Source organism: Akebia trifoliata, unplaced genomic scaffold (assembly GCF_017979445.1).
Source record: "Akebia trifoliata isolate Shusen 1 unplaced genomic scaffold, ASM1797944v1 Contig00317, whole genome shotgun sequence".
NCBI lineage: Eukaryota > Viridiplantae > Streptophyta > Magnoliopsida > Ranunculales > Lardizabalaceae > Akebia > Akebia trifoliata.
The window spans coordinates 19,598-30,736 of record NW_028236964.1 but is presented as its reverse complement, the minus strand read 5'-3'; the positions used below and the strand labels follow the sequence as shown (position 1 = coordinate 30,736).

Sequence of the window (11,139 nt, the reverse complement as noted above, 5' to 3'; positions counted from 1 at the left end):
TAAAAGTTTTATTAGTTTTGTAAGGATGATCTTTATGAAATATTGGGAGCCAAAATTTGTCCTATATGGCTTAATAGTTTTGGATTGAGCTGCTTGTTTTGTAAGGATGATCTCTATGGTGAGGAGATCATCCTCACGAAAAATCAGCCCAATATGAAACTTCTAACTCATCAAAAGTGATTTACAAATTAACGGTAACAAATCAACGGTCCACAATTATAAATCACTTTGGATGGAGTTAGAAGTTTAAGATTGGGGTTACTTTTGGTGAGGATGATCTCCTCACCATAGAGATCATCCTCACAAAAATCAACCCATTTTGAAACTTACAACCCATATAGGACAAAGGCATTGGCTCCTTAATGTTGGCTACCAAACTGGACCTTATATATATATTGCTAGTCCAAGTCTCTTTGGTAGTCCTTATTTAATAATTTCTGAAAACAAGCCCCCCACTTTTCTCTTTTCATCTCCGTTTTCTCTTATATTTCCTTCAATGCACCTAATACATAATGTGAAAAAAACCCAAATTTGACGGCCTTGGGCCATGAAATTTCATGAAATTCGACGGACCAAGAGGTCGAATTGGAGTTGAATTTTTCATTGTCAAATTTTTTTCTTCGACGGGTTGAAATTGTCAAATTAATGAAGGATGAGAGAATTTTGACTGCTCTAAGCTGTCAAATCTAGGAACAAGAAGAATTTCAATGGTCCTAGACTGTTTTTTAATATTCGTGGGCCTTGGCCCATCAAATTTTGATGTTGAATTTCAGTTTTCACGTAGTCATAGTATCTAAATATCCAGTTTTTCTTTCTCTATTTCACATTAATTTGTAGGGATCTTCATCACATTCTTATTTCCTTCAATGTGCACCTATTCGTACTGAAAGGTTATGAATATATTCTTGTGAAATCATTGATTCTAGAGTTCATTTTTACACATTCTATGATGTTATGTTTTGTTTATGTCTTAGTTGCACAAAGTGATCTATTCTGTTGAAATCGCTGACTATAGATTTCATTTTATACATATTCTAGGATGTTATGATTTGTTTATGTCTTAATTGCACAAGGTGGGGGTGTTTGTGGAAATTGATTGGTGTAGGAGTGGGGATGTGACTGAAGCAAACCTGATTTAATGCAATTAAAATTATCTAAAGCTGTAGATATGCTATAGAGAATGCAAGTATTGCAGCTCTCATCTCATTTCTTTATCCAAAATCAAGTCCTCCATGAACTCTCCCATAATCTTCACTTACTTTCCTTCTATGGCAATCTAAGTCTCCTGGCTATAAATATCACTTCATAGTTGATTTTTATCTGAATGAGTTTATCAATGCCTCCCCAGAATTGTCTCTTGACGTTCTCGTAATCCAACTTGGGGTGCATACGCACTAATTATATTACTCATCTTTTTCTCAATTATTAATTTTATAGTAAATAGTAGATCAATATTAATTATTATCCTAATACCTACAACTTATCATTTTAGATCTCTATCTAAGATATAGCTACACCATTACTATTTCTAACCTTTCCTTATGCACCAATGTGTATCCATCAATTTTCTTAGCTTTGGCTTTATTTTTTCTCTTAGAAACAAGCTGCATTCATTTTCCTTTTTCCCCCTTAAAATTTTTCAAGTTCCAAGATCAAGACGAATTTTACACTAACGAACTAACTTTTATACTCCATTCTTTCAGTTTTATGTGAGAACCACTACCTACTTCTCACCCAATTGGGCACTGATATGGCAAGTTGTTTTCAAATAAGACCCCCTATCTAACCTTTGCCTAGTTCCCACTGCCACTAAGATTCGCTAAAGTGTCCCGTTTCTAGGGGAACACCCTAGCATGAATGTAATGAAGTGTCTGATAAGATTCATGATAAGGGTAATGGATTTTTACACCGGTTTCCAACCTGATGCTATGTCCTCCTTTACCTGGGCTTGGGACCAGTAATGTAGTGCAAAGGGGACACTACATAAGAGGAATTCTTGAAGGTGTATAAATGGCCCTTGTTATTATTATTGGGGGGACGTTGTTACTTTCCTCATAACTCGAAATCTCTAGTATTTCTTCTTAGCTTGGGAAGGTACCTGTCAATCACACTCCACTCTCAAGTTAGTACAAGCTATAGAAATCGTAAAAAAGAAAACAAAGTATGAGTCTTCCTAGCTTTCTTTTACAATGTGAAAAAGAACCTATATTTGACGGCCCAAGGCTGTCGAATTTCATAAAATTTGACGGACCAAGGCTTCAAAATTTTCATTGTCAAAATTTTCATTTTTGACAAACTCAAACCGTTAAATTAGTGGAGTGTGGGAGAAATTTGATGGCTCTAAGCCATTGAATTGAGGATCATCAAAATTTTCAACAGCCATAGGCTGTCAAAATTTGCTTGCTAAAACTTGTGGGTTTTGGCCTGTCGAATTTTCTTGTCAAAATTTTCAGTTTTCACATGGTGTTTGTCCATTCTCCATCTTTGGTTATTGCATATTATCAAATGACTACATGGTGGAAACCTACATGGCATGTTTCCATTAATTTCTCCTTAATGTATGGACAATTTTCATTCGTGAACTTCACTGTGTTAATCTTTATAGAAAGTATTGGAGTATCACGGGGTTGGAGTTTATTTTTATTGCCATATGTTTATCAACTCTCTAAGTCTTAGATTGGGAGGGAATTCATTCTCTAGTTAGTAATCGTGCAAAACTTCCTTGGACTCGGTATTTCTTGGATTCCCTAGATTTTAGTTCGTGATTGACTTATCACGGCCTCTCAAGTTAAGTGGCTTGTGTGATGCACACCTTGAGGCAACACGTTCATTATAGATGAAGAACCAATTTTGTTCTTTAGAACGTAATCATTGGATTGTATTCTTCGGTAGAAACCTAGGGTTTTATGATCTAATGGGTCCTCTTGGATTAATATGTCTCAATGGTCTATTATCCTTATTTTTTCTTGAAAGCTCATCTAAATAAATGATGAGGATTCTAGAAATTGTGAAATACTGAGGTTGTAATCAATTTTTGACTATTATAAATCTTTCGCCTACCCCAATTCAACCTACCCCAAGAAGAAGATAGAAAGTGTTATATGGTTCGAGATTTTTTGATCCTATTTTTTAGGGTCCCCACATGGTTTTGCAATTTTGCATGAAAGTTAGCACATATAGAAACTTGTGTACTCTTTTTTATTTGCTCTCTTTAAAATAGTCTATTACATTGTTTAAATAGAAGAGAGTAGTTGTTAAAACCTAAAGGACTTCTAATTTGACTCTACCTTGTACCCCAAGGTAATTTCTCCTATCATTCCTGAAATAGAAATTTCCCAAGATATTAAATTTTATAATTCGACAAATACTTTTCTACAAAACTTAAAATACCTAATAATAAACTTCTAAAACAAGTAGGATTCAAAACAACCTAAAATAAAGAAACATAAAATACTCTTATATTCCTAAAATTCGTCCAACCCATTAATGAGCTACAAAACCTAATAAATACCGGCTTATGTTTTTTATGTCCTAATCAATACTAGTATATTATGATTTGTAGAGGAAGATCTGGGTTTTCCTCAAGTTACTCAACTCTACTGCTACACCAGGATGCTCATTGCTCCTCCGTGGTGGCACCGATGTGGTACCTGCCAATAAGCCTCCAACGACCAAGTTAGAATTATAGAAGAAGAAGAAGAGATTACTTAAACTTGAATCAAAGGGAATCTAAAGGATCCTTCCTCCAATTTATAGGATTCCCTAGTGAATAGGATTTCTTTTTGGTTCCTCCGAATCAGGGATTTGATCAAGGAAGATCCCTTGATCATAGGGATCCTAACCAAATTAGTACTATCCTTATCGTATCCCTAGATTCTTGAGATTCTCCTAGAATCTCAGAGCCTAATCTGCACGGAATGAAATCCGTTCGCATATACTGATTTACTCTACCCTACCACCAAGGTAGACGTTCATCTTTGTCCTACCCTCCTACTAGGCAGACCTGGACTATCGACCTGATCTGAGTACCACCACATGCCTCCAACAATTGCTTCTCTGCTCTGTAATCCATGTCTTTATCATGACATGTGTTGTGTCCTGATGAAGAATCGATTTTACCCTCTACAATTCTAGTATATTATGATTTGTTTATGTCTTAGTTGTACAATGCAAGGGCAGGTGTGGAAGGTTCCAACAACTTTGATTTATATATTTGTGGGAAAAATCATGGTCCATGGTACAGTTGGTACCATGGCATCATTCTATTATATTCTTTTACTAGCTTCTCAAGTTGAAAATTTTGATTCTTATCGTGTTATAGATTAACCACGGTAAATAATTATCTTAGTTGTCAATTTTACCATTTTGAAGCATTGTAGGCTGCTTCGATTAAAAGAAAAGAAAAAGCATTATGGACTATTTCACGTTTTGGAGATCATTTGAGTCAATAACGATGTAGGACATCTACAATCTTGATTAGATTTTTCATAGGATTTCTATTTCTAGTTCTAGTAGGATTTCTATTTTATAGTTATGTTAGAAGTACGATTCCTTATTAGTTTCTAATTTGTTTTAAATTTGTTTTTATTATTTAGGCTATAGTTAGAAGTGCTTAGAAGTGTTCAATTTGAGTTCTAATAGGATTAGAAAGTTAATATTATGTTATAAATAGGTTAGGAATATTAATTTTTGGTATTTTAGTAGGATTTTAAGTTGTTATAATGGAGTTATCTATATAAGTAGCTCCAAATCTGAAAATCAATAATCAATTCAATTATCTTTTCTCTTTTAATTACTTTTTAGTTTTATGCTTTATTTTCTTTCAAATTATTGCTTGTTTATCAATTGAATCTATTGATTCAAATTGATTTAGAGTGTTCCATTGAACAGAACTTATCGAATCTATTGATTCACATGCTTCCGCTACATCAATTAATCATACCAATCAAATAATCATACCCATCTTAACTATAAGTTCTTTAAATTGGATCTTTACAATCATCCTATTGAGCAACTTTTGATGTAGAAGATTTTTCTTGGGATCCCCGTAATACTTTTGCTTCTGGAGCTATTACTTCTTCTCATATTCCTCTCCTAACATTTGTTGTTTTCTTTATCTAACAACTTGCTTGTGATATCCAATCTACTTATTTTCATTTTGTAGGTGTGTTTAAGATTGTAATGGATCACAGTTCAGAAGAGGATTCAGATATAAGTGAGTCTGAGATAGAAGACTATCGTGTTAAATCTTATGAAGAAATGAAGAATGGAAAATACAAAGTGAAAATCTCAGATGAGATTTTTAGATGCCCATTCTGCCAAGGGAAGAAGAAACGAGATTACATCTACAAGGATCTTCTCCAACATGCTTCTGGAGTGGCTAAAGGCTCGCAGACTAGAGGCATGAAACACAACGCGAACCACTTTGCATTGGCCAAGTATTTGGAAAAAGACCTAAGTCCTATTGGGGTTTCATCACCACCTAAGGTTGAGAGTCAACCTCCCACTGAGTGTGACCATGATGAGCTATTTGTTTTTCCTTGGACTGGTATTGTTGTTAACCTTCCGATTGAATGGAAAGGTGGAAAATTTGTGGGGGAAAGTGGTTCTAGGCTAAAAGACCAGTTGGCAAAGAAAGGATTTAATCCTGTAAGGGTCCATCCTTTATGGAATTACAAGGGTCACTCTGGAAATGCAATAGTGGAGTTTAATAAAAACTGGCCTGGATTCAATAATGCAATGTCATTTGAGAAAGCTTTTGAAGCGGATCATCATGGTAAAAGAGATTGGCATTCGAAGAAACACCTTGGATCCAATATTTACGGATGGGTCGCACGTGATGATGACTATAATTCTTTATCAATTATAGGGGAACATCTCAGAAAAATGGGAGATTTGAAAACAATTGCTGATATTGTAGCTGATGAAGAACGGAAAACAAGCAAACTCGTGACAAATCTGGAGAATATGATTGAGGTGAAGAATAAGCACTTGAAAGAAATGGAGTGCAAAGTTAATAAGAGCAACTTATCTCTAAAAAACATGATGGATCAGAATGATAAGCTATATCAATCTTATAATGAAGGGATCTACTTTTATTGGACCAAATTGAGGAAATCTAAGATACTTAAATTTCCCAAATTTGAATTTGTACGTTTGAGGATTTCTTCCTACTTGTGCATCTAGGAAAAAAACATCCTACTCACACTCTTTTTCATACATGAACATGTTAGGGCATTTTGGTTATATTAAAGATCACATTCCCTGTGAAAAATATCAAAATGCCCTCACATGGATAGCCATGAACAAATCGTACGTGTAAGATTATTTTTCTTTTTGGTACAATGTATTCATGGCTACATATTTATCTTGTGCTTGTTTTGCTTTCATCAGAGATAAGAAAGATGCAACTGAGTGCAAGAGATCATTTTAAAAGGATTTTTCATGACCATGAGAAGCTTAAATCAGAGTTGGAATCTCAGAGGAAAGAGCTTGAAACGTGGAGCAAAGAATTGGAGGAACGTGATGCTCAAAACGAAAGTGAGAGAAGGAAACTCATTGATGAGAAAGAAAAGGTACTCATTTCCCATTTTTCCCTGTTCAAGGAACACCAGTTTGATTCTTTGGACCAGTTGCCATGTTTTTTCAAGCTATTGAACGGAAAGTTAGGATTGTAAACTCGTTGGGATCAACTTTTTGCCTTAAACATATTGGTAGGTACCATGAGATGGTGCTCTCCTCCCTTTGTGCCACACTTGGGGAGACTGAATTATTTCCATTCTCTAACTAGCACACATGTATTTCTCATGTATGTATTTGAGTGAATTGTTTATGCTATGCATCAAATCAACTATTATTACATTTTCAGTAAGATGTTTGCTATCTTTTCCTTTTCCTTTTTCTGTCTTTTTGTTTTTGTTTTTGTTTTTATTTTTATTTAAATTGTATGATACTATTATATTGACTAACTACCATCCCAATTATTTGTAGCCGGCAGCGTGAACCCAATTTATTAACCAACTTATTAAGTTGGTGTATATATCTTTTTTCTGTAAGAACCCGTTTGGATAGAAAACAAAGTATAAAGTAGCTAGAAAAAAAATAACTTTCGGAAAAAGTAATTTTTGGAAAGTAAAAAGTAATTTCCTTTTGTTTTTTAAAAAAATTATGAATTTTTTACTATTTAAAAGTAATTTTATAAAAAGAATCTGTAAAACTTTTGAACTTTCAAAAGTTAAAAAATTACATTTTATGTGTATCAAAACGGACTCTAATTGTTGCATGAAAAGGGATAATTAATGTGGACTAAGCAGTAGATGTAGTAGTTTATGATGGCCACTTTATGTAGATTCAAAATTAATCATAAAAGATGCTTGACAACATTGTTCTTCTTGTTTTTTGTTTGTTTTATTTCTTTTTTGTTTTCCTTTTAGAATTCCAAGAAAAATAATTCACTTCAAATGGCAACTTTGGAGCAAAGGAAAGCTAATGAAAATGTATTGAGGCTGGCTGAAGATCAAAAGGTGTGCTTTCTATGGTTAGGAATTGAAAAAGTTTATAATGTATGAAAAGTTATAAATAAATTAGGGGACGGTTTAGCAGCCCTAAAGTTTGCCAAGTTTGGTGCCAAACATTTTTCAAAATAAGGGTTAGAAGCTTTGAAATGAGCTGATGTTTTGTGAGGATGATCTCTATGATGAGGATATCATCCTCACCAAAAATCAGCCTATTCCAAAACTTCTAACCCCATCAAAAGTGATTTACAAAAGTTAGACGGTCCACGATTCTTCAACTTGTAAACTAGGGTTAGAAGTTTCAAAATGAGCTGATTTTGTGTGAGGATGATCTCTTCACCGTAGAGATCATCCTCACAAAAAATCAGCCTATTCCAAAACTTCTAACCCCATCAAAAGTGATTTACAAAAAATGTTTGGCACAAAACTTGGCAAACTTTAGGGCTGCCAAACCGCTCCCAATAAATTAATATTATTGTATATCATATTGATTACAGAATTCACGCAATTTATCATTTAGTTGTGATTATTGATTTCAGATAGAAAAAGAGGATCTTCAGAGAAGAATCATTCAGTTAGAGAAGCAACTGGATGCAAAACAAGCATTGGAGTTGGAAATTGAACGGCTCAAAGGAAATTTGATTGTTATGAAACATATGGCAGGTGACGAGGATGAAAAAATCAAGAACAAGGTGGAGGAGATGTTAACAAACCTTAAAGAGAAGGAAAGTGAACTTGAATACATGGAAGAAACAAACCAAGCTCATCTTGTCAAGGATTGTAAAAGCAACAATGAGCTGCAAGAAGCTCGGAAAGAATTGATTAATGTAAGTTTTTCTATTTCTTTGGGACTGCACCCACTTTATAACATTTTGTAGTGTTTGGAGAAAAAAAAAATTCTACTTGAATATTAATTGTAATTTTAGAGTAAGTCTAGTTTTACTAAGTTAATACGATTTCAAATCATAGTAAGGGTTATTGAGCACACCTTGTGGCATTCAAAAACATGATCCGATGCCGCAGGGATGTAGAGTGAAAAATTTTAAGAACTTTGGAAAAAAAAATATTCAAAACAAAAGTTATTTTTCCCCATTGAATTTTAATTTTAAATTTGGGAGTTCGGTAGGAGTTTGGCAGTCTTCCATTTACAAAATTTTCAATGAAGCCCGAAAAACAAATTGAGTTTTTCCATGAAATCTAGAGGGCTGTGTAGTTGGATTGTGAATTTGGGAATCCATTTGAGCATGATGACCCTTAGTAAGGAAATTCAATGTTTACTGGTTTATACACTATTTCACTTCGGTTTGTAGGCTCTGCTAGAAACGGAAACATCTGCTCGTGCTATTATTGGAATCAAGAGAATGGGTGAACTTGACCCTAAACCTTTCCTCAATGCAAACAAGCAGAAATATTCTGCTAAAGAAGCACAGCAGAAGTCCTTAGAGCTGTGCTCATTATGGGAGGAATACCTTGGAGACCCTGAGTGGTACCCTTTTAAAATCATTGCAGTTGGGGATAATCATCAGGTATTCTCTTCTTACTCTTCTTCCACTGTTGATCTTAAATGTTTTCCTCCACATTTTCTTTATCACTCATATGCCTAAGAATATGTATAAACATACCTGTGCCCATGTATGCAATCATTCTTATATATATTAAGGGAAAGAAAACCACACAAAATGTACAAACTCGGTGGACCAGCTGTCCAGCTTGTCCCATCTAAGATTATACAAAACAAAAGATTCACCACATAAGCATGTGACAATGACAATGTATAAACATTTCCTTTATAATACTTTTCCCCTACAAATTCTTATTGTGTACCAAATTTGCTCTTATTTTCTCATCTAAATTCTTTTTTGTTTTTTTTTTTTACATCTTCTATTCCAATACTTCGACCTTTTGTCTTCCTCGGGACTTCTATGTTTACCTATAGAATAGTTTTTCAAATTGTTTTTCCATTCACCATGTCCATTGCTAATGCAGACAATAATTAATGAAGAGGATGAAAAATTGAAAGAGGGTGTCAAGGTTTAAATAGTGTATAAACCAGTAAACATTGAATTTCCTTACTAAGGGTCATCATGCTCAAATGGATTCCCAAATTCACAATCCAACTACACAGCCCTCTAGATTTCATGGAAAAACTCAATTTGTTTTTCGGAAAGCTACCTGGTTTATACACTATTGCGCTTATGTGTCCATTGCCTCAGTATAAAAGTGACACCCTCCTTCAAGGTAGCTTTCCTATTAAAAGTGACACCCTCAATTGCCTTGCTTGAGATGAATGAATACAATGCAAGCGGCAGGAAAGTAATACCAGAACTTTGGAATTTCAAGGAAGATAGGAAAGCTACCTTGAAGGAGGGTGTCACTTTTATACTGAGGCAATGGACACATAAGCGCAATAAGTAACAAAATGGAGGGAAGTTTGTATAAAAACTTTCGCAAGGTTGATTTTTGAAGAAGATGATCTCCTAAATAGCTTGTATCACAAGGTTTATAGTGAATAATACTCAACGCAATACTTACATATATAGTTTATTTAATATAGTTTTCTGATCAATAAAATTTAGTCAGTCAACTGGAGGCTTGTACCTCATTCATGGGGACTGATTTGGAAATACAAATAATGAAGGTGGCAGCAGAACTATGGATATCAGGTTGTTATTATTAGTATTACTATTTGCATTCTTCTACTACTTTGAGGGTAGGGGAAATGAACATTTCATATATTCCTGTGCAAAAGCGTAAGTTTGATTGAAATTCTACGCAATTAACCTCCCTTTGTATATGGTGTGAGGGTTAGGGCTGGCAATGGTTTGGATAATATCCGCTTACCTGACTCATTCTACTCGAGTTATTCGGCTATGGGTGCAAAATTCCTTATCCAATTAAGAATTCGGGTAAATTTAATCGCAAGTGGTTGGTATTTGCAGCTGAGTTATTGGTTTTCTTAAAAAATAAAAATTCATTTTCTTCTAGTTTTTTTTGCTTTGGTGGCCGCACAAACGAACCACCCTGCACGTGACAGCTGTTAAAAGATTCATCTTCTTCATAAATAATAAAATTTTAGAAGGGGTGATCAATGTTAAACTCTTATGCATAGTTTATATGAAAAATTGAAGAACTTTATGTAATATATATTAAATTTAAAATGAAAGAAAACCTTTCGATCGTTTATAGTATAAAAATAAATAACAAAATAAAAATCATTTGCTAAAATTTAATACTTTGACAAAATCATCAAAGAGATAGTATTCAATCAAGTAAGGGTTCAAACCCAAGGGAAAAGGGGGTTGTTATAGAGCTAAGCAAAATGAAGTTAATCTAACTTGCAATTTTAAAATCTATTTTTATATTTTGTGAAACAAAAGGGAAAGTAATTATTGTTGTAAAATAAAACAATAGAGATGGAGATTATACTAAGAACATAAGAGAAGAAAGTCATTAGTGATTAGAGTAACCTAGGATTAATAAATAAAACCACATATAAGTATCTCATTCTTTACACTCAACTCTAAGGGCTTGGTGTTAGAAGATATATCATGAAGCTTGAATAAGACAATAGTTAGGAATCCTTCACTTACTAATGTGTGAAGTAACTACAACCAATTATCTAGAT

At 33.9% G+C, this 11,139-nt stretch overlaps 1 protein-coding gene across 1 annotated transcript; it reads left to right on the top strand.

The window, feature by feature from the left end:
- The first annotated feature begins 5,181 nt into the window (after positions 1–5,181).
- On the top strand, positions 5,182–9,929 carry LOC147381637 (protein INVOLVED IN DE NOVO 2-like). The gene is made up of 7 exons (XM_086430136.1): positions 5,182–6,081; positions 6,390–6,575; positions 7,434–7,523; positions 8,054–8,341; positions 8,825–9,040; positions 9,501–9,537; positions 9,736–9,929. The coding sequence occupies exons 1-7, from the start codon at positions 5,182–5,184 to the stop codon at positions 9,927–9,929; spliced, it is 1,911 nt and encodes a 636-aa protein (XP_086286262.1).
- The last annotated feature ends 1,210 nt before the right edge of the window (positions 9,930–11,139 follow it).

Coding starts and splice junctions, on each gene's coding strand:
- LOC147381637 (XM_086430136.1), top strand. CDS start 5,182: ATGGATCACAGTTCAGAAGAGGATTCAGATATAAGTGAGTCTGAGATA. Junction 6,576..7,433: donor TCATTGATGAGAAAGAAAAG/GTACTCATTTCC, acceptor TTTTCCTTTTAG/AATTCCAAGAAAAATAATTC. Junction 7,524..8,053: donor GGCTGGCTGAAGATCAAAAG/GTGTGCTTTCTA, acceptor TATTGATTTCAG/ATAGAAAAAGAGGATCTTCA.